Source organism: Conger conger, chromosome 15 (genome assembly GCF_963514075.1).
Source record: "Conger conger chromosome 15, fConCon1.1, whole genome shotgun sequence".
NCBI classification, from domain to species: Eukaryota; Metazoa; Chordata; class Actinopteri; order Anguilliformes; family Congridae; genus Conger; species Conger conger.
The window spans coordinates 26,473,904-26,496,252 of NC_083774.1; the positions used below are offsets into that span (position 1 = coordinate 26,473,904).

The following is a 22,349-nucleotide window of genomic DNA, read 5'->3' on the forward strand; positions in this document are numbered from 1 at the left end:
ACCTGCAAGCCTTTCTTCATTTAACCTTTTAATTGACCGCGTGTTCGATCCTGAAGAGCTGCGTCGGGTTTCATAAAACGAACCTACTGGCCCGTTTGCGACTGAAGCTACTCCGCACTGCCTGCGAGAGGAACCAGTGCATTCCACGACCTCTGGATTTACACAATGCCCCTGAGCCGCCGTATTGTCTGGGGAACTGGTGGTATGAATCCGCTAATTAACACAAAGCAAGCGTTCTGGCCTTTCTGCCGATGGGAAAATTTTGCTGTCTGACCTACTTCCAACAATGCATAAATGGCTATTGGTGAGGCTCCTCTGGATTTTGTCGGCTGCGTTTGTAAGATTCTTTTCAGATGCTCGATTAAGTTTTAATGCTGCCGTCCAGGGCGTAAAGGCCCGGCAAGTAGAACAGCGATTCTGGTGTTCCTTGGTGCCTTTTGGTCTGCGTCTGTTGCTGGGAAACCTGACCTGGCAGATCTCATTCAAATATTCAGACTGGTAACGATCCCAGCCAAATTTCTGAAGAATATGTGGGGGAAATCTCTTTTGGTGTAATGACTTGTGAATGAGGGCATGCTTAAAACAAGCTGTGGTTATCTATTAAATATCTAGGCTATAAGTAAGTAGGAAAGTAAACTCGTTTTTCCTAATACTGCGTGGTCAGTTTCACTGGAAGTTTGTTTCTCAATTGTAGATACAGAAAGTCAAGTATTTGCCCCCTTCTTGATTTCCTCTATTACTGCATACTTGTCACACCGAGTGGTTTCCGATCTTTAGATGTGTTCATGAAATGTAATATTAGACAGTGGGAACCGGAGTAAACGTGTTACATTTATTTAATGAAAAATTGTATTTAATGAAAAGGTCCTGCCGCGGCATCTCCATTAGGTTCATGACACAACTTTGACTAGGCCACTCTAAAACTAAAATTTTGTTTCTCTTCAGCTATTCAGAAGAGTGCGTTTTGCTTCTTGGTCTTACTGCATAACCCAATTATGCTACCACCACCATGTTTGACTGTTGGTATGATGTTCATACTGTGAAATGCTGTAGCCTATTTGCCTGTACATGCCAGACCCGTGTCATCTAAATCATTGCACAGTAGGCTCATCCATCCATAGAACATTATCCAGGTGGTTTCCACCTTGACACTCTCCCGAGATTCCCATTTTTGCCGGTCGTTCTTATTGTGAAGTCGTAACGTGGATTTTGGCAGTGTTTAAAAAAAAAAAAAAAAAAAAATTTTTTTTTAATTATTAGTTTTCTTTTTCTTTTGGTGACTTCCTGGCTGAGTTCTCACTGTGCCCTTGCTGACATTTTGGCTGGCTTCAAATTCTAGGAAGCGTTTGGTTGCAGCTATTTCTGCTGAAGGTGGTGCCGCCAGTTAAAGGGGCTGTAGAAATAAACTGTTTTGTAAACTTTCCTATATTATTATTATTATTATATAGTTATTTTATTTTTGAATCAACTATCAGTGTCTTTAGGTAGGGTGAGGGATCCTGTATGGGTCAACTTTGTCTCTTGAATGGATGCTTATTATGGTTAATCAAACCACATTCTAACACTCCCATATAGGTTAACGTATAAATAAATAAATTAAATAAAAATTCTAATCTAAAAGGTTGAGGTCAGAAAGTGATTGATTTCTAATGGAATATCCCAGCAACAAGTAAATGCACCCAGAAAAAAAAGGGATAAAATGGTGGCATGAAAGGTATAAAAGTTGTCACTGGTGTCATTCCCTATACTGTAGGTATGTACAATTGTAGCGTATCCCAAGTCAGCAATATATCATTCAGAATTTTGTTCCCAATATGTATTCGGAACCAAATTGAACCCTAATAGATGACGGTACATTTGGGAAAAACCTTTTCAGTGAAATGACACGTGTAGCATCATCACAGGCATTATGCAGGAGTATGGTCTCACTCATTTGCCTTATCGATAGGAAGACTGAACTTGCGTGACTCGACTGTTTGTGGTGGGAGCCGATAGAAAAACCGAATCACTGCTATGATCTCTTGTATTAGTTGGACTGCACTCCTTGGCATTGTTGTGATATCGGCATTCCTTTATTCTTCTCCTTTTATAGTACAAGAAGAAAGGCTGTAGCACCAATACACCCCACCCCCAGCAGGGTGCCGGTGGTTAGCCACTGTCCTCTGTCCTTCCATGCTGGGATGGGTTTTATTAGTCTGTTGTGTCTACTACTTGAAAGGTTGTTTAGACCGTTGTGTTTCGTGCTTTTGATTCGCCCTCACTGTGGGAGTGTCTGCGATGCCTCAGAGGGCATGTACGTTTTAATTTTTGGCATTAAGCAGTTGGCTGGGCTGTTTATGGAAAGAGAAAAAGTTTTATTGGGCACTCTGACGAGGAGGTGCGTGGCCACTGTGAGCCGTCCTCTGCGCACCCTGACCGTGACTCAACCGACGATCGCTACGGTTACCGGCAGCGGTTTTGTCCGTGAGTCGAGGTCCGAAATGTCAGATGGCGACAGATGAGAACTGGGCACCGTTCTCAAGTCTCAACTGCCCTTGTTTAATATGCTCTGTTCTGGTTAACGAATAACTACCCCCCTCCTGTTGTGAGAAGTATCCCCCCCTCTTCCTCTATAAATGCCCCTGCCACTGTGTGTAGGCCCCTCAGTCCTGGGACAAGATGCAGGTTTCCTGTGTTCTGACTTCTGTGGCTCTGTTCTGTTTGTGTTTCTGCCGCCATAGCGACGCCACCATACCATTCTCGGAAGGTAAGCTCAGTTTGCCTGTGACCACTACTACAGTAGTTTAGCCAAATGCATGCCTGGGAATTTTGGGATTTGCTATAGATGATGTGAATCCAAGGTCAAATACAGTGAACTTTGCCATGTCATTTCACATGCTGTTGCACATCGATGAAAAATCGTGCCACCAGTCATTCTTTTCAGAAAATTTTCTGGTGTTAAGTGGGAAACGGGAAAAAGAAGGTGAAGTATAGGTTATTTAGCATTGCAGTTGGCCCTCAGGCTTTGTTGTCAGAAAGAAAACCTTGGTTCCAACTTTGTCAGGGTAATAAATATCATGTTGGCGCTAAAAGCAATGTATTATACATTTAATTGTAAAACCTACAGAGAGATATGATTAATAACTTTTACAATTGCTTTCTAATTTGTCTGGCTGGTGTGTGTATTCAAAAAAAAAAAAAAAATTGGCAAACTTTTGTGTGCTTTGATTCCCCTAAGGTTCAAAGTGTGGCCTTCCTCAGGTGCAGAACCTTTTGGATTATTCCCTAAGAATTGTTGGGGGTCAGGGGGCGAAGTACGGATCCCACCCGTGGCTGGTACGCAATCCTTCCTCACCATACAGATAACTCGGATCTGTACTTTCATTTAATCACCAAATGTTGTCTTGGTTCTGAATTGGTTGCTGATTTGGAGTTGAAAACGGGAAAAACTAGTCCTGCAGCTCTTGAGGGCCAGGGTCGGCTACCCCTACAATGATTAGTGATCGTGTCATTCTCCTTTGTCAGTGGAGATGGGTGGGCTTTTCGGTGAGGTCTTTTACGGTACATTTTTATAACCCCTTCAAGGTGTCTCTGAGGTCCAGGGGTTTGCACTTCTGTGGGGCGGCGATCCTCACAGATCGATGGATTCTGTCTGCTGCACACTGCTTCTCCACACTGTCAAAGTAGGTGGTGCTTTCCCTGTGATGGAGATATAGATCCTTCACAGACTGCCTTATTAGGCTCTCTCCTAGCTGTAGTCTCCCTTTTTGAGTATTTGCTGCTGTATCCCATCCCGACCTGTGGCTGCTTGCTCACCCACCAGGCGGTTTTTGAAGAACTTGGACGTTGTGGTCGGGGAGTTTGACCGCCGAGTGGCAGACATCGGGGAACAGACCTTCACGGTGAATTCTATCAAAGTCCATGAGAAGTACCACCATTCCACCCCGCTGAACTACGACATTGCGCTTCTGGAGCTGAGCGGGCAGATCGAGTTTGGTGAGGATGTGCAGGCTCACTGGCAGAGACTCTTTTGCAAAGCTAGCCAGGAACATAAATGGCATTAATACTTATGTGAAAACTGGTGAATGTGGTTGGCAGGTGATCTATGAAGTCAGCAAAGAAAGTGAAAGTAAATAGCCTTGAAAGGGCCACTTTCACCATACGGCAGAAGTAATTTATACAATGGTAATTTATTATTTCCTGTAGGTAGGTACGCTCAGCCAATATGCCTTCCCCTCCCCAATGAGGTGTTCGTGCCAGGGGGTGCCTGCACCGTGAGTGGATGGGGACAGCTAAGAGAACGTAAGACCTACCCCGGACTTCCCATTAATTTTCCTCCTCTATCTCACATTTCAAGGCTGAATTATGCCGAGTGCCTGAAAAGGCGGTTGTATATGTGCTTTGTGCTGACGTAGCTTCACATTGCACATCTCACACAGATGCATTTTTTTTTTTTTTTTTGCCTGGAAATGCTGCAGAGGCCGAATTCTTAATGAAGATGCTGAGCTGCTTATGAATTAATCTGGCTTATGCCGTTAACAGCTGTTGGTACCGAATGCTTCTAAAAGGCGTTTGCCTGTCAGATCTGGGAACAGCTGCTGTCCTTTTACGAGGTGGAGTAGGCTGGAGCGATGCATCAGAGCCGGGCTGGTGCTGATCCCTGAGGGGAGGTGGGCAACAAAATGGCTCCCCTTGACAGTCCTATCCCATAATTCATTGTTGAGCTGCATACCACAAAATGGTGCATTAAAATTCACGCTAATGGCACGCTCTGGAAAAGAACACATGCTGGCTTGTGCTCCACTGAATCACCATTGGAGTCGGAGATTAGCATTGCTGCGTGAACATGATTGGGCATTCCAAATCAGGGAGGGAGGAAAGAGTAGGACTAGAGGACAGCAGGTGTCGATTGGCCAGAGGGGTTGCTATTTGGTCATGGGGCAGAGAATAACAAGCTGATTATTATATAGGATAGTTGACCCTGGGGTGGGTGTGTGTTGCAGGAGGCCACCTGCCTACCAACCTCCGTGAGGTGCAGCTGGACCTGGTGAATCAGGCTAAGTGTAAGCACATCATCCAGACCGTGAAGCCTGACCAGAAGACCTTCACCGTCATCTGCGCTGGGCCAGAGAATGGCGGGAAGGATGCCTGCCAGGTACACCACTTGCCCCCAAACCACCCGTGTTGCCTGAGGAACAGGAACCGGGTGCAGTTTATCCCACCACGCCAGTGTTTCTCAACTCCAGGTCTCAGGACCCACTTGCCACCCGATTTAATGACTGAACCAATCAAAACGCCAAAACTCAATGTCCCCTAGGGAGACTCCGGTGGGCCTCTTGTCTGCCCCAGAGAGGGAGGCCGCTGGGCCCTGGCTGGGGTGACATCATGGGGGAAGGGATGTGGCCGAAGCTGGATCAACAACCGTAGCAAGCCCCCGTGGAAGAGGGGATCGCCCGGGGTCTTCACCGATGTCAAAATGTTCCTACCCTGGATCAAAGAGAACCTCAGAGAAGGTCAGTGCTGCAAACTCGTATTGCAAATAAAAACATGGCGTCTTTCGGTATGTGTGGCATTACATTTCATTTGGTTTGGGTTTTATTTCTTATTCCTGTTATTTGATTTGTTTCTAGGAACACAAGTTCACAGAAAATCATCATCAAGTAAGTTTTCCTTGTAAAATTAGTTGTTGAAGTCGCTGTGCATGTAGCAGTGAGACTCTGGGCTAGACTATTCTACTGTGTGCTTCTCCTTTAGCAGCCCATATGGGTGATGAAGATACCTATATTGTGGCATGTGTAAATTAAAGGATATCACCTTACCTTGCAGTGTTTTTCAGAAATTCAGTTGGATTTCCCCCATTCCACAGGGCTTTGCAGTGCTATTGATGGGCTCCATGCCGGTTTAGGGGGTCTCATCCGGAATCCGGATGATCCAGGCCACAGCTACAAGAACAATGAGTAGGTGCTGGAGAACTCTGTATGGAGATGAGAATCACCTGTGTGGTCTTAATGTAACTCATTGTGGACCATGGGCAGTAAACTTCAGAGTTTGACATTTCTGCCTTCATGTTTTTCTACACTGTTGAATCATGACGTGTCAGAAAGCAATGGTAATTATGGGTCATTTAGATTATTATAAATCGCTACTTTATTTATTTATTTGGGAGAAAGCCCTATCTGTGGCACCTTGCACTGTCAGAAAATATTTAGGGGACTGAAATGGTCGGTGTTTGTGCCAGGCAAGACTTGTACTCTCTGTTCACAGGGGAATATTAAGACGTACTCTTAGGGCATTTAAATGTTGTAGGTTGACATTCACACACACAATAGTACTGAGCTAATGCAATGTGCAGTCGGACTAGAAGTGTACAAGGGAAGGTTAGGCGTGTTTGGCATGCATTAACTGAATCATGAGGCTCACACTAGCTGTGTGGAATATTGTGTCACAGGAAATATTTTGGCAGTGTACACTACCTGTGAAGAGAAATATTTGAGTACGCACCTGACCGTTGTCTGCGTTAGGATGTGCCTATGGTCCATAAACGTCCCCCCTGGGAAAAGCATCCTGCTGGAGTTTTTGGAGTTTGATGTGGAGAATGACACCCACTGCACCAGCGACCAGCTGGCTGTGTTCGCTGGCACAGACAGGCTTATCGGTGAGAGACCAAACACTGCGCTTCTGTGGAGTGACCCTGCGGTCGTGTTCCAGATTATCCAAACCTCGGTGGCTTTCGCCTCTGCATGGTAGGGGTGGGGTTGGATAAAGGAAGGAGTGGAAAATGAACTGAAATATATTGTGTTATACAACACTAAATGCCTCCCCGAATAACCAGCAGTAGGTACCTGCAGATGTACATACAGTTGTGTTCAAATAAATAGTAGTGCGTTAAAAAAAGTGAATAAAATTGAATTTTTTCAAATGTAGTGGAAACATTGCGCATTCAATTCCATATCAAAGCATTAACAAATTTGATCAAGTCTGCATTATTCTTTTACAGGAAGCAAAGAAAAGGAATAAAAATTGGCGGTGTCGACATTTTTCTCTACAAACACTTCAAACTGTATAAACTGAATACATTTTTCAAGATTTCACTTTGCTTTAAATTACTGAACTAATAACCATTTTTGATAACTGCTGCGCATCTGCGTTGCATCAAGTCAACCAACTTCTGGCACCTAGAAACGGGTATTTCAGTCCAGGATGACCAAACAGTTCCTGTGAATTTTGGGGTTTTGCTTCAGAAACTGCATTTTTAATGTCACTAGTTTTCAGAGGGGTTGTGGTTGAGTGATTTAGCAGGCCACTCAATTACCCTAATCCTTTTTGTCTGGAACCAAGATGTTGCTTGCTTACCCCCGTGTGTTTGCGGTCTTTGTCTTGTTGAAACACCCATTTCAGGTGCATTTCCTATTCGGCATACGCCAACATAATTTCTTTAAGTATTTTGATGTCCTTAATAAAGGACAACAATGTTTTTTCACAGAATTAATGAATTCTCTAATTATACTGTTGTTATTTTGAACACGCTCCTTTCAATGAATGAGTCAATTACTCAGAATCAGCAGCGTGCATGTCATGACAGTTGGGTCTTGTTTTTCTATTACACTATTACATCTACAAGTAAAGTATTTGACATGCAGAAATATCACTATTACTAATAACAGTGGTTCATCCGGTTACTGATGTTGTTCTGCTATTTTCTTGAACACAACTGTATAAACCATACGGGAATAGAGCCAAACACCCTTGTATTACATGAATGCTTGTGCATATTTTAACTGCCTACCATAAATGACATAATTATTTGAACTTAATTTATATGTTGATGTCAATTCTGGTGGAGATGAACAGTCTGGTGACAGTCTTTACTCGAGCGCAGTACTCGGGTAAAGGACCCTCCATACCTTCACTCTTGGTGCAAATTCCCCTGCGGCGCGATTGGCTGTCATTCATTGCACTGTGAAAACAAGAAAAAGGGGAACAAAAAATGTTTTGAAATTGTCTCTTGAAGCTGCCGTGCTTACGCAACCTTTCACACGTGCGCCTCCCGTTCGGTCCTGCTGAGGTGGGTTACGTGGGAGCTTTCTGCTGAAGTGCGAAATACCGCGCACTTCTGCCGCTCCTTTGGGAGGCTGACGGCGTGACTTCCTCCATCTCGCCGCGCAGGGAGGTTCTGCGGCAGCCGGCTCCCCTCCCCCATCCTGGTGGACTCGTCCGGGATCACGCTCCAGTTCCTGTCCGACTTCAGCGTCGCCGGCACCGGCTTCGCCGTCAGGTTCCATGCGGTGGAGCCGCATTCTGCGCGGTATGGTATGTCCGCCAAACGGCGTCACGGTGCGCCACGCTCCGAGGGATGAGGCGTTCTGATGCCGCGGGTTTCTGTTATTTTAATGAGGAATGTTTGTTCGCACGGGTGGGTGGTAGGGGACAGTGTGTCCTATGAGGATTATATGAACACAGGCTGCCACTGAAGTATGTGACATTCCTAACAAACTGTGACCGAGTACATGCCCGGAGAAACTTCTCACCTGCACATAACAAACCTGCATTTACCAGGCCTTGTGTGTGTGTGTGTCTGTGTGTGTATGTATGAGCAATATTAATCATGCATTTCATCACCTTCCTGTCTTAAGAGACCTTATTTGTTTATGCTCGATGCAGACATTTTTTTTGCTCCTGGTGGCAGAGCTGACCCTAGGGTTTTGGTTGGCGCTAAACAGGAATGTTGTTTTGCCCAGGAATGCACCAATATAAATCACCCCGGTCACTTAAACTCGAATGGAATAGCTCAGGGGTAGCTATGGCCCCAAACGGCTGCATGCATTGTTTACGCCATTGGCCGGCTCTGCCCAGTGACGCTAGTAAAGGGAGCTCAATAAAAAAAAACGCCACCCTGCGTCCTTGGTGACTGTTGCTAGACTAACTCGCTGCACTGCTCAGGAGAATTGTAAGAGATGTCTCCGCTTAGTACCAATTCCATGGTTACGGAGACACTGGCACTCTTCTGTGGCTCACTGAACCATTGTTTATGCGTGCAGTATACAGTCAGAGTAAGTGTAGCAATGTAGTGTTTACTGGTAGTTTGTGGCTACATTCTTAATTTTGTCCTGATGTGTGTGTGTGTGTAAAAATACAGTTGCAAATAATATTAATAAACATGCGTATTCCACTGCATATACCGTGTAAAATTTCATTGATTATTCTAGGGCATGGTGCATAAAGGATTAGTGGTTTAAGGCCACATTAACGCAATGCGGAGGGACCGTGGCCAAAACGCACCCTTCCTGCTGTGTCAGTCGCCCAGCTTTGGCCGCGGGCCTCTCGCAGGCCCCCGCTGATGTAATGCCCCGCTGTGTTTGTGCAGAGTCAGCCTGCGACGGGGTCGCAGTCCTCCAATCCGAGGGTGTCGTTCAGACCCTCCATTACCCCGAGCCCTACGGCAACGACTCGGACTGCCGCTGGGTCGTCCACGCCCCCTCCGGCCACGTCGTCAAGGTAACGGCGCGTGCCTTTTCCGTGACCCTTATACTGCAGAAACAAAAACATAAGTCAGTCTTAACAAGTGTCTCAGTCTTACATCTTATTTTTATAACTTTTTTGCTAGATGAGACAAAAACACTGTCAACGACGTGAGAAAGTTTGACTAATTTCAGGATTTGCCAATGGGGTGAGCTGACCTTCTTCAAGCAACCAAACAGTAACTTAAAACAAGCTAATATTTTTTGATTGAGAGATGAAAAAAAAAAAGATCTGAAGTCTTATTACAAGACTAAATCGCTTGCTAAGGCAGCCATATTTTGCAGTGTACTGCCGCGCCTGGTCCGTGGGGCTGACCTCACCTCAGCCTAACCCCTGGCTTCTCGGTCACCCCTCCGGGCCGGTTCATTAATGCATTAATGATGTTTTGCATATGTGACGAGAGTGAGCTTTCGCGGCGGGCGGGATCGGTTTTCGGGGGCTGAAGAGAGGTCGGCGCTTGCCCGGCTGTGATGTTTACACGGTGCGTCGGAGTAACGTGATCACGCCGTGGCAGGGCGGGAGAGACTGTTGTGTGCGTTTCTGCGTGGGATGCTGTTGAAAGGAAACGGTGCTGTGTTGCAGCTGGAATTTGATGACTTTGATGTGGAGCCGTCGGAGGAGTGCGTGTATGATTCCCTGGTGGCTTTCGGCGATGTAGAGGGGAAGGATGAGATAGGTTGGTACAAACCCCATTGACCATTACATTACATTTAGCAGATGCTTTTATCCAAAGCGACCCAAACTAAGACTGACTCTGCCGATAATAAACAGCCTTCAATTGACCCAAACTAAGACTGACTCTGCCCATAATAAACTGCCTTCAATTGACCCAAACTAAGACTGACTCTAGCCATAATAAACAGCCTTCAATTGACCCAAACTAAGACTGACTAGCCATAATAAACAGCCTTCAATTGACCCAACCTAAAACAGACTCTAGCCATAATAAACAGCCTTCAATTGACCCAACCAAAAACGGACTATAGCCATAATAAACAGCCTTTAATTGTCCCAAACTAAGACTGACTCTAGCCATAATATTCTAAACTGCCTCCACACAGACTGAATATGAGTGCAAGTAGTTGGGCACATACTGTGCGCACATACCCCAGAGTGTAACTAATGAGAGTCACCCTTCCCCTCTGAAGCGGTGCTCTGTGGCAGGGGCCTGCCCCCTCCCCTGCTCAGCTACAGCAGCGTCCTGGTGCTGAGGTTCACCTCCGACGGCACGGTGTCCCACCGGGGCTTCCGTGCCACCGCGTCCTTCATCAGCGAGAGAGGTGAGCGCCATTCTCAGAAACGCTCACTTACAGCGCCGTGTCTGGTTCTGTGCCTACACAGAGTACCTGTGCGACATTGGCTCAGGAGGTAAGAGGTTTGATCCCCTACCCTGTGTCGGTAGTGTCCCTGAGCAAAACGCCAAACCCCCAATAGCTCCCGACAAGCTGGTCGGTGCCTTACATGTCAGCCTTGTCGCCGGTGTGTGAGTGTGTGTGTGAATGGGTGAATGAGAGGCATTCATTGTAAAGTGCTTTGGATGAAAGCGCATTATTGCAGTCCATTTGCCTTTTGCCATTTACCTGTGTACAAATTCCCCTGAACAAATAAAAAGGGCTGTAATTCATACAGTGCAACAACCACTGTACAAAATTGTACATTTGTCACTGTACAAACTTTAAGACTGCACTGTACTTTATTGTTTTGGGGAATTGTCATGCACACATATCCCTGTAGGACTACTGGCTTGGGAAGTCTAGGTTTTTTGTTTATCCCACAGAGAAGCAGGCAAACCTACGTATATCTACTGGGCCCCCAGGCGCCAACTGCCAGGAACAGGTTCCAATGACAATGCCTTGTTCTGCCTTGTCATTCTTTGGCATACTTATTTGTTATACTGACACTTCGAAACCCAACATTTCAAACTGATAGATCTGCACCAAGAGGAACCGGTTGAACATGAAGAGAATGTTGGCGGCGATGACTACGCCCATGGGTTGTCTCCCTGGAGGCAAGGTTTGTTTACTTAGTCTCATTTTTTTTTTCGGTCCTCGGGGCGAGCTTTGTGCCTTCTTAATGAGAGCAACTTCCTCCGTGTGGTATTTACTTGGCATCTGAAGAACCAGGAAATGCACCGCCTAGAAATGTTAGAAATGGGGAAAACTGAAAGAATAACTTTTTGTTTTGCATTCATTTAGTTCAACAAACCATTGCCATTGTTCTTATTCTAACACAGTAAGGCCTCAAGCTAAATGGCTGAAAGTACGTCCTAATAATCTAAGCGCAGCACAAACAGACTGAACAACTGATGAAAACCTTTACCAGGTACATGTGCATAAAACTGCGCGTGTGTGTATGTTTGGTAGATTTTGGGGATAATACTCAGCCATTATTTTTATGCAAGATTTCATCATTCAAATAAAATAATTTAATACTTCTTAAACATTGTTTAATTGACCGATTGATTGTTATATCATGGTTTATATCTTTTATGATATAATCACCGATCAGTACGTTGGGTTTATATTTTTTATAATGGTGTAATTTCGGTTGGCTTCTTCACGTAAGAGGGCGGATGAGCAGTAGACTGATCCCGGCCTGTGTGCAGGGGGCAGTAACGCCCATCGCTGCTCTCCCTCTCGCAGGTTTGTGTGGAGTGGCGCACGTACCTGCGATGGCGGGGGCGGCCCTGAGTCGCGTGGTCGGCGGGGAGGAGGCGGAGCCTCACTCCTGGCCGTGGCAGGCCAGCCTCAGCCTGGCTTCCGGACACTTCTGCGGGGGTGCCGTCGTTCGGCCCACCTGGGTCCTGACCGCCGCCCACTGCCTGCACAGTCTGTGAGTCCAGGAGCGTTAGCCCCGCACAGCGCCGTCGCCCAAACTCGGGCCTGCGCTCTCAGAACTAAACGTACGAAAAGTGCCTAGAAATGTACAAAGGCTTGTCACTGGGGTGGTACCCTACAGGTGCATAAAAGTGTACCCTAGCCAGCAATATATGATTGATGTGTGCCTATTTTTGCTTGGGAAATGTACCCAGGTGTACCCATTGCTGTATTTTCAGGGTACATTTTGGAAATGTGATCCATTTTGGAAAATGTACCTCCACTATCACTCTATTGTGGGGGACCCCTGTCAATGCCGATTGTCATTCCGACCACAATGGGGTTCCCAGAATTTTAACAAGCTGTTAATGTATATTTTTTTTATTTGCTGCTTTTCATGTTCAATAGGTATTATTTGCCCTCTTAAGTCACATGTCAGAAACGGCTATGTGTACCATGAAGAATAGAAGTCCAATAGTTATTGTATACAGTTATGAGGTATCTTTTTTAACTGATCAAATTAAAGATGGAGATTAATGAATAGGCTCCTAATTAGGTAGATTTTTTTTGTACTGTAATCTGTTTTGTTTATTTTTATGTAATTATTTGGAACATATAAAAATACAATGTGCAGTTTGTCATTATTTGTGGCATAGCCATTTCTCTCATAATGTGGCCTCTAAACATGAAAAGCACCTAATCCCCTAAATTCTGGGATTGCAATTGTGGTTGGAACAAAAACCAACATGCACAGTGGTCCCTCAGGGAACTGCTGCCTTAGAAGAACTGGATGAAATAAAGTACTCATTGTATAACAGTATGTCTTAAAAGTATCATGGATGGGCCTTGAATAACTATCCATAAGAGCTCACACACACAAACTCACAAACTAAGGACACACATTATCGTCATTGGGGGTGAACAATTGCGTGCTCTGTGTGCGATTCCCCTGAACGGTCGTCTGGCTTTTGAAATCTTCGAGGTTGTATAGAAAGTCACCCGCTCTGAGCTCATTCGCTGGCTGCTTGCTTCTTTTCATCTCAGAGAGAGGAAATACAGCAGTTTTCTCTCAGTCCTCACGGGAGTCCACGACCTCAACAGGAGGGACCCCGGTGAGCAGGTGAGGCCCCGCCCGCTCTCGCTCTCTGGGCAGCGTCGCCGTGGAGACGGTTCTCTGTAAAACCACTCCCACTTTCTCCCCGTTCTCCTGCTCCCCCCCCTGCCCCCCCCGTCCCACAGAGACGCGCAGTGAGGAGGGTAGTGTTTCACCCGGGCTACAGTGACACCTCGCTGGATTGCGACGTGGCACTCGTGGAGCTGGAGGCCCCTCTGCAGTTCAACGACCGCGTCAGCCCCGTCTGCCTGCCCGGATCCCGACTGGAAGTCCCGCCCTCCCACGTATGCACTGTCTCCGGGTGGGGCAGCTTGGCAGGTGTGACGGTCGATGTATATACAAGGATAAGCCTTTCACTCATGGCTAAGCTTGGGAAGGAACTGTTGAGGTTGGCAAGGTGCCCAATGCAACAACAATTTTATCACACAGGTTTTGATATGATGGTTCCGGCTCATGTCACAGAGAAATATCCTGAAATATCTGATACAGTCGGTCTAATTCAGGCCAGTCAATAAATCAAGTGTTACTCTTGGTTATCATAATTACACTATATTTCCCTTTTCAAATTATTTAGGTATGTTGCCTCTAACATTGAGGTACATTTTTAGACACTTGAGTATGTTTATACTAACTGTGAATATTATATGCTTTTATTATGTCACTTTTATTATGTTGTAGTGCATAAGTTGTTCCTGTGATAAGAGTTCATTAATCATTCATGACAGTTCATCATATTGCCATGAAGACATGCCATTTGTCAAATGAATTAATGACTCATAATAACAAAATGAATTGTCGGCCATAAGCCGGTATTGTTTATTTCATGAGTTTATTTTATTTCGTTCTGTGGGGCAGTTGGACAGGGTAACAGGACGCTGCAGCAGCTGCACTTGCCGGTGCTGGACCGTGGAGAGTGTGAGCAGTACTACCCCGGCAGGCTAACACACAGCATGTTCTGCGCGGGGTTTCCGCAGTCAGAGGGGAAGGACACATGCCTGGTGAGTTTCCACACAGCTTTGCTTTACCGTTGATGGGAGGGGAACAATGGGGTAGGGTGGGGCAGCTCTCGGACAAATATCTAGACACATTCCACAGTTTGGAGTCTCTCCTGGGCTTTTCTGTTGAGGCAGAGCCCTCTGGTGGAGGATCCTAAGACTGCACTGTCCTCACTGCTGATATTATTTAAACCGGTGAAAACTTTTAAAAAGGCCCAGAACCCATATCCTGACCACTACATTATCAGTGGGTTGTGATGGGGTAGTTTAATGCTTTTATTTGGTTGGACAGATTGGTATAATGGTGCAAAGGCAATTCAGTGCTTTTTTTTTTTTCACCATTTTATTTTACCATTTATTGTATTTTACTATTTACCTTGTGGTGCTGAAATACAGTACTGTAACTTGCAAGAATTTCTGTGATTGTGCCAGAGTCATTTTGTCGGTTTTGTATCATGTTGCATGTCTTTCCATCATTCTTGAGATCACCAAACTCTCTGAACCGGTTTGAACTGGTTCAGCCCAGCCTCTAAAATAGACAGGGTGCATATACTGTATACCTGCCACCTGAGCCGCAGTCCCTTGGTGCACCATTATAGATATACCTATATACCCGTATTTAATCCAACATCTCGCACTCCTTTCTCTGTGTTGTGCTCCTCAGGGAGATTCGGGAGGGGCCTTGGTGTGCCGGTCTGAAGGCTCCGGTTACTTTGTCTACGGAGTGACCAGCTGGGGCCAAGGCTGTGGAAGGTTCCGGAGACCCGGAGTCTACACCTCGGTGCCACTCCTCCAGGACTGGATTCTGGAGCAGCTGGAGCGTTAGTTGACAAACTTGGCTATCCACACTATAGGAGCGGATATCAGAGTGATATTCCCCTGAGCCCAGTCATTTCCGCTCAGCTTTTATCAACAGCTGTATCCGGCCATTAAGGCCGGGCTTAATGTATTGCGCTCAGACATATTGGGTTGTTGAACACATACATTTCTATGTGCTTGAATTATTGCATAACTGAATGATAGTGTGCACCTGTAGTGTAATTCTCTTATTTTAAAGTCTGCACACGTGCTTTAGTTGCCCTATATGCCCTGCGTGCGTGTATGGAATTAATGTAATATAATGTAATGTAACACCTTGTCTCTGATTTATTTCCAGGTGATTCTTTGGTGGATGACAGAAAGGGATCACAGCTAAGAACCGTCTCACAGCAGGAGAACTGGACTTTCAACAATGGGGACAATGACTTTTGGGCTGAGTCTTCTGGAGCGGATTAGCACAATTTATTTCATTTTTCTTCAATGGATTTATCCTGATGCATATTTGAAAGTTGTTTTAAGTAAGATGTGTAGCATGCTGCTATTTTATTAATCAGAAAATGTATTTGAAACCGGTGGTTCCGTTTTTACGGTTTTGCATGTTTCATAATTTTGTGTAAATATTTGACTTATAATTGTCCCATTAAATGAATTATAAACTGCTTCCACCCTGTTGCAGCCTGATAATAATAAAGTTTTTATATACAAAACATCTTGAGGGTTTTTATTATCAGTTTTTGCACGCGCGATTACCTGAACAATCCTGTTAGATTCTGCGCTATCGGTCAGATAGAGCTTACTGTATAGAACGGATCGATTATATAACGAACATAATTATTCGTAATACATTTCCTAATCAAACGAACAAATCATGGCCCCCTTATCCCCCCATTTAAGCTCTGCCAGCGGCATGGTCCGAATTCAGAGCCCGTAGGTAGGACCTTCATCACTTATGCGTCCACCGTTTGCGGAGTGAGGACACACCAATGAGCAGGGCCTAGCAGTCAAGCAGTCGCTGCATGGAGTGATTAATCAATCGTGGAGTCGTCGATGGGCATAGTAACGTTGCACATAGAAGCTATGCTTCGATCGAACCGGTTCTTAACACTTCGGATGTAATATATTCTTGGCCACACGTTGATATCGCGGCGCTGTTCCGAGCTAAATGAATGACGTCTTTTCAGTGCAGATTCCTTAATTATACGAAATCGCCTGGCGCGATTCATTTCCATGGACGCCGACGCACGTTTCGGTAAGTATTTAAATAACTATTTTACTGCTAACGGGTCCTTGACTGATATTTATGTTGTTGAGGTATTCCCACAATATTTTCAATAAAATTTCCTGTAGTTTAATCAGTTACTGCGATGTATTATTGTTATTTTGAATGTTCCAATTTTTCGTTTTTTAATGTGGGAAAATTACAGGTAAACGGGATAATGTCTCTGCATGTTTGTTTCTCAACGTCGTAGCCAGTTACATTAACATGCTATCACATTACGGTTTAAAATATCACCATCATTAATAGTATTGCCACTGTATATTCACTGTGTCATGAAGGCTTAGACATAAAATGTCAAGTCCTTGGCAAAATCGGAACAATAGCAGTACTTAACACCAGTCCTGAGAAGCTTCAGGAGATCCAGCAGTTGTGGCAGCATCTGAATGTCGGGAGATAGGCTGTGTGCGTGCCAGGTGTCACCTTCCCTCCTGCCCTGGCTATTCCAACTGCCCCAGTCCTCCAGTCTCCTTTAATACCTGTGCATATCAACCCTGCTAATATTGTTACAAACAACAATATATAGTTATTCATTTATATTTTTGTTGCTGTTGTTGTGTTTATTTTAAATTATCTTCATAAGAATTGTAATATGCAATGCCCTCCGTAATGCTTGGGACAAAAACATTAATTAAGCTCAGTACACCACAATTTGTGCAAAGTGCAAGTTCTCATATTTTATTAAAGGGTATTTTTATGCATTCTGGTTTCCACCCACTGAGACATTACTGTAGTCTTCTGTGACAGTAGTCTCTGACACATCCACGCCTGCCTCCTGAAGAGTGTTTCTGATCGGTCGGACACGTGTTTGGAGATTTTTCTTCATTATGATGAGAATTCTTCAGCTATCAGCTGTAGAGGTCTTACTTGGCTTGCCATGCCCTATGCCCCATTACATGTTCTCTCTCCTTATTGCTGTTCCAAACTGTTGATTTTGTTACACCTAAGGTTTGGCATAACAAAACAGACATTACAGACTTTTTATTAAAATTTTTCAGTCTCATAATGGCTTTCTTGACATTCATTGGAACAACTGGCCCTCATGTTTAATGACAATAATACAAACCAAAGGCAAGAAAAAGCCTAGAAAAAATGGTGTTTATTGTTACTATGTATAAAACACACTGTAATTTCAATATGGTGAAACCAAAGTCTGTGAACATGCTCTTCAATATTTGCTGAGAACATGCATTTTTACCGCATGTCAATTGTTTGATTGTTTGAGTACAGAGCCAAATAAAAAAATGTCTTTGTCCTAAACATTACAGATGGCACTGTATATAACATTGTAATCTTTTTTTGTGTATGTAATAAATTGCAATAATTGATCTAATGTCAGTAGTGATTTAATGTCAGCTCTGCATCTAATGTAGAACTTTCCATATATTGTTATACACTGCTATTTGCACATACATACTACTGTACTACTTTTATGTTGCCTCATTGTGTTAGTGTAAATATGTTTATACAGTTCTGTACTTTAATAAGCTATACCCTTCACCTCCGATACATATTTTGCATCTTCTATTTGACAATATACTCTCAGTGAGCACTTTGTTAGGTATTTATTAGACGTATTAGGTCTTCTGCTGGTGTAGTCTATCCACTTAGAGGTTTGACACATTGTGTGTTCAGAGATCTGTTCACTGATGTAATGTATAGTTATTTGCATTACTGTCACCTTCCTGTCAGCTTAGACCAGTCTGGCCCTTCTCCATTACCTCACTCATCCTCAAGCCATTTCCGTCCGCAGAACTGCCGATCACTGAATGTTTTTTTGTTTTTCGCACCATTCTGAGTAAACTCAAGAGACTGTTGTGCATGAAAATCTCAGGAGATCAGCAGTTACAGAAATACTCGTACCTGCCCGTCTGGCACCAACAATCATGCCACAGTCAAAATCACTATTATGAACATTGATATGAACATTAACTGAAGCTCCTGACCCATATCTGCATTTTTTCAATTTGTGGACATTTGACTGCTGTCTCTGTTTTCTACTGAAATACATTTACATGATGTAGATTTATTATAATCTGCTGGATTTTTTATACTCTTGTCCAAAAGAGGGCAGTATTGTACATGAGGTGTTTTGCTAAATGGTGAACAACGGTACTAAAGTAATAGTCCATTGAACTATTACAGCCATTTCTGCAGGCATCTGATTTACTGTATTATTATCATATATTATTATCTTTCTGAATAGAGTATTCAGCAAGTGATTCAAATCTGATAGGGAATGAAGAATAATTGGTGTGTTTTCGTTAAATTCTTTTCTTTTCTTTTTTTCACAATCAAGGCAAAATTGCTATTCAACAAAACAAAGACCCCAAAATCAAGGCTTACTACATCAACGCAACTAATTCTATCGGAATGACCGCTGGTGGAACAGGAAGGAAATATTCCCTAATCTTCTCATCTAAATTTCTCATAAAAATGTCAGTTGTTTAGAAATGATCCTTTGTCTTTCTTTGTATGCATTTTTAAATAAAGTATTTCAGTTTTCTTCAGTTAAATTAATAACCGCAATGAACGCGATTCAAAGAAAATGCTTAAAGATTGTTCAAAATAGTGATAATGTTGCATGGTTTTTTGCTTTTGCTTGTCTGACGGCGCATAGTTTGAGCACATAGAAAGGCGCAATGTTCAAAAGAGCACTGCGGTCACGCCATCCGCCCTTCGAAAACCGTAGGTCAAGCTATCATGTAGAGGCGCAATGTAGAGGGTATCACTTGAAATCTATATGCGCCTCTACATTGCGCATTACGATAGCTTTTTTTGCACGACTCGCTCGTTCAGTACTCCAGATAATAACATAAACACTCAATGATAAAACTGATGACATTGAATACTCCAAAATAGTCATTATTTTTAATGCAGGGTGATTTTTAAAATCTATTAAAAAGTCGACAACAAAACCATCTTTGCATGTATCAGTGCATATCGATTACGTGCGTTTTTACAGTGGATATTTTGAATTATGGAATGGCAAGCTTCAGCAAAAATTCACTATTAAATTCAATACATGACACAATTTAACTTGTATCGTAGGAATGTGGGATTATGGGCAATTGTATCCAATACACGGCACTATTTTAAAAAGCAATAAAAAAATTAAATCAAATTGTTAAGGAAATAAGTAAATTCAGGAAATACGAGGTACACCTTGAGATGCTCCATGCCAGGTATACATGCTATTGATTTCATTTTTTACTGTATGAATTTGGAATTATGGGATTGCAAAATCCTCCAAGATGCTAATTGTATTCAATACATATCACTTTTCAAAAATGTATAAGAACTTTTAATCAAACTGATTTCAGGAAAGACCACTTACATCTTGAAGAGCACTATGCCAGGTATAGACACCATTGACTGCGTGACTTTTTACTGTAGGAATATGGAACTATGGGATTGCAAAGTCCTCCAAAATGGAAGACATATTCAATACTTATCACATTTCAAAAATCAATAAAAAATATTAATCTAATTGTTTTCAGGAAAGACCACTTACATCTTGAAGAAGACCATGCCAAGTAAAGACAGCATTGATTCCATGACTTTTTACTGTATGATTTTGGAGTCAAGGGATTGCAAAATCCTCCAAAATTGTAATTGTATTTTAAACCTGGCACTTTTCAAAAATCTATAAAAAATCAAATTCAAACTGTTTTCATCCACCGTGCTTCTGCCTGTAGAAGTTTGCGATCAAAGTAACCCCCACGATTTGAGGGTTCAACTTCTTCTATCACCCAGAATTTGAGATCCATCTCTGAGTGGCCATGTTGAATAAAGAGTGTCGCTGGAGGGTAGGATCCTGCACACTCGCTATTGCTGCCTGAAGAGTTCACAACTCGAAACGCGTTGCAATGATAGTAGTGTGCATTTATTAAGCCAGTGTGTGTTCTGTAACCTTCTAAAAACTCTGAAACATTTTTTGTGTTTTGGACTTTTGCGTGCTTAACTCTTGAAGGTCAACCTGATATTTCCTGAAAACAGTTTGAATTAAATTTTTTATAGATTTTTGAAAATTTCCAGGTTTAGAATACAATTACAATTTTGGAGGATTTTGCAATCCCATAATTCCAAAATCATACAGTAAAAAGTCATGCAGTCAATTGCATGCATACCTGGCTTGATGGTCTTCAATGTCTACCTGGTATTTCCTGAAAACAGTTTGAATACAATTTTTTATTGATTTTTGAAAAGTGCCATGTATTGAATACAATTACCATCTTGGAGGATTTTGCAATCCCATAATTCCACATTCCTACAGTAAAAATTCACAAAGTCAATAGCATTTATACCGGGCAAGATGTAATGGGTCTGTTCTTAACAGTCCTACAGGCACGCAATGTTGTCTATACCTGGCATGGTGTTCTTCAAGATGGAAGTGGTCTTTCCTACTTTTTTTATTTTGAATATTTTATAGATTTTTGAAAAGTGCCATGTATTGAATATGTCTACCATTTTGGAGCAATTTGCAATTCCATAGTTCCAAATTCCTATAGTAAAAAGTCGACCTTGTTATAGATTTTAAAAATGCCATGCATTAAAAATAACGACTATTTTGCAGTATTCAATGTTTTCATTTTTATCATTGAGTGTTTAAAATATAGTAACGGTATCATTTGGAGTATTGAAAGAGCGAGTCGCGCAGAATATATTGTTGTCAAAAAAAGTTACCGTAATGCGTAATGTATGGGCGCACCTAGAATTCAAATGCGGATAGCTTGATCGACGGTTTTTGAAGTGCGGATGGCGTGACCGCAGTTTTTTAAAGGGTTTATTTTTCTTACTTAGTTCTGAATCGTTTTGTTCCGTTATTGAGTATAAATCACGGGGGGTTTAATTGCATTTAGTATGGAAATACTTCAGGTCACTGGAATTTTTTTAATATGGAGGACAAAGAATAGAGATAAAAATAGTGTTAAAATGATTACATTTGAATTCATCTTTGTTTTTCAAATCATGTCCAGATGGAAAAAAAACAAAACAAACACCTGGCACGGTGAATGTCCGGGTATGTTTTTGCAAAATACTGTAATGCATTAAGGTGATTTAAAATGTACACATAAATGCAATATTTGCTGGCCAAAGTTTTATTAAATAATAATAATTTTAAAAATCAATCTGCTTACCTGGCTATATATAAAGCAACTGTTCTTCCAGCTGATTCCTCCTCAGCCTTTCAGGTTTCAGTTAATTAATTTGACATGCAGTTCACCATCCAGACTTAGTCCTGTAATGTGCCCTCATGTATGTCCGAGACATCCATGACTTTAGGCAATGTTACGCAACAGGCAACACATCACAAAGAATATTTAAGCCATCCGAGGACTGTTCTGTAATGTTCCACATGACTTACTCGAAACTCTTCTCTTTCCGGCTGCAGTGCATGTTTTCCTGAGTTTTCCATTGAATGATAACTTGTGCACTATATTGTACTGTATGTGTCTGTGTCTAATGGTTAGCCAGTGTTCCAGAATTGGCCATTGGCTGATTTTATTCCTTGTTGCTACGATTGTCTAGTTATATTCTGACTAGCATTATTATTGTGACATTCCGATTTGTATGTTTGATATCCAAACATACATATAAAACAGGGTAATATTATTTGAGGCATTCCACTATTTTTAATGTTGGTTCGCAAAGGGTTTGTCTCTGTGGCAACAGACTGAGTAGTACATTCTGCTGAGGGAGAAGCTCGCAGAAGAGATACTCAGATAAATTCTGGCTGTGCTAGGCTACACCCTGGGCAAAGCCCCAGCGGTGTTCTGTGCAGTGCTATGTCCACCATTTTGATGAAATAATACAATGAGAGCTTTGGG

The 22,349-nt window shown here is 42.8% G+C and overlaps 1 protein-coding gene across 1 annotated transcript in view; it reads left to right on the forward strand.

Annotated features, from left to right (window-relative positions):
• LOC133111094 (ovochymase-2) overlaps window positions 1–15,949 on the forward strand; it is an 18,008-nt gene extending 2,059 nt beyond the window's left edge. The window contains exons 2-22 of the mRNA XM_061221250.1: window positions 2,721–2,746; window positions 3,218–3,315; window positions 3,565–3,662; window positions 3,803–3,975; window positions 4,186–4,281; window positions 4,983–5,134; window positions 5,297–5,492; window positions 5,610–5,639; window positions 5,846–5,936; window positions 6,501–6,634; window positions 8,146–8,289; window positions 9,344–9,474; window positions 10,081–10,174; window positions 10,647–10,778; window positions 11,428–11,511; window positions 12,141–12,330; window positions 13,359–13,434; window positions 13,554–13,746; window positions 14,284–14,426; window positions 15,088–15,244; window positions 15,580–15,949. Coding sequence (XP_061077234.1) covers window positions 2,721–2,746; window positions 3,218–3,315; window positions 3,565–3,662; window positions 3,803–3,975; window positions 4,186–4,281; window positions 4,983–5,134; window positions 5,297–5,492; window positions 5,610–5,639; window positions 5,846–5,936; window positions 6,501–6,634; window positions 8,146–8,289; window positions 9,344–9,474; window positions 10,081–10,174; window positions 10,647–10,778; window positions 11,428–11,511; window positions 12,141–12,330; window positions 13,359–13,434; window positions 13,554–13,746; window positions 14,284–14,426; window positions 15,088–15,244; window positions 15,580–15,698 — 2,557 coding nt within the window. The 3' untranslated portion in view covers window positions 15,699–15,949. The remainder of the gene's footprint in view (window positions 1–2,720; window positions 2,747–3,217; window positions 3,316–3,564; window positions 3,663–3,802; window positions 3,976–4,185; window positions 4,282–4,982; window positions 5,135–5,296; window positions 5,493–5,609; window positions 5,640–5,845; window positions 5,937–6,500; window positions 6,635–8,145; window positions 8,290–9,343; window positions 9,475–10,080; window positions 10,175–10,646; window positions 10,779–11,427; window positions 11,512–12,140; window positions 12,331–13,358; window positions 13,435–13,553; window positions 13,747–14,283; window positions 14,427–15,087; window positions 15,245–15,579) is intronic.
• The last annotated feature ends 6,400 nt before the right edge of the window (window positions 15,950–22,349 follow it).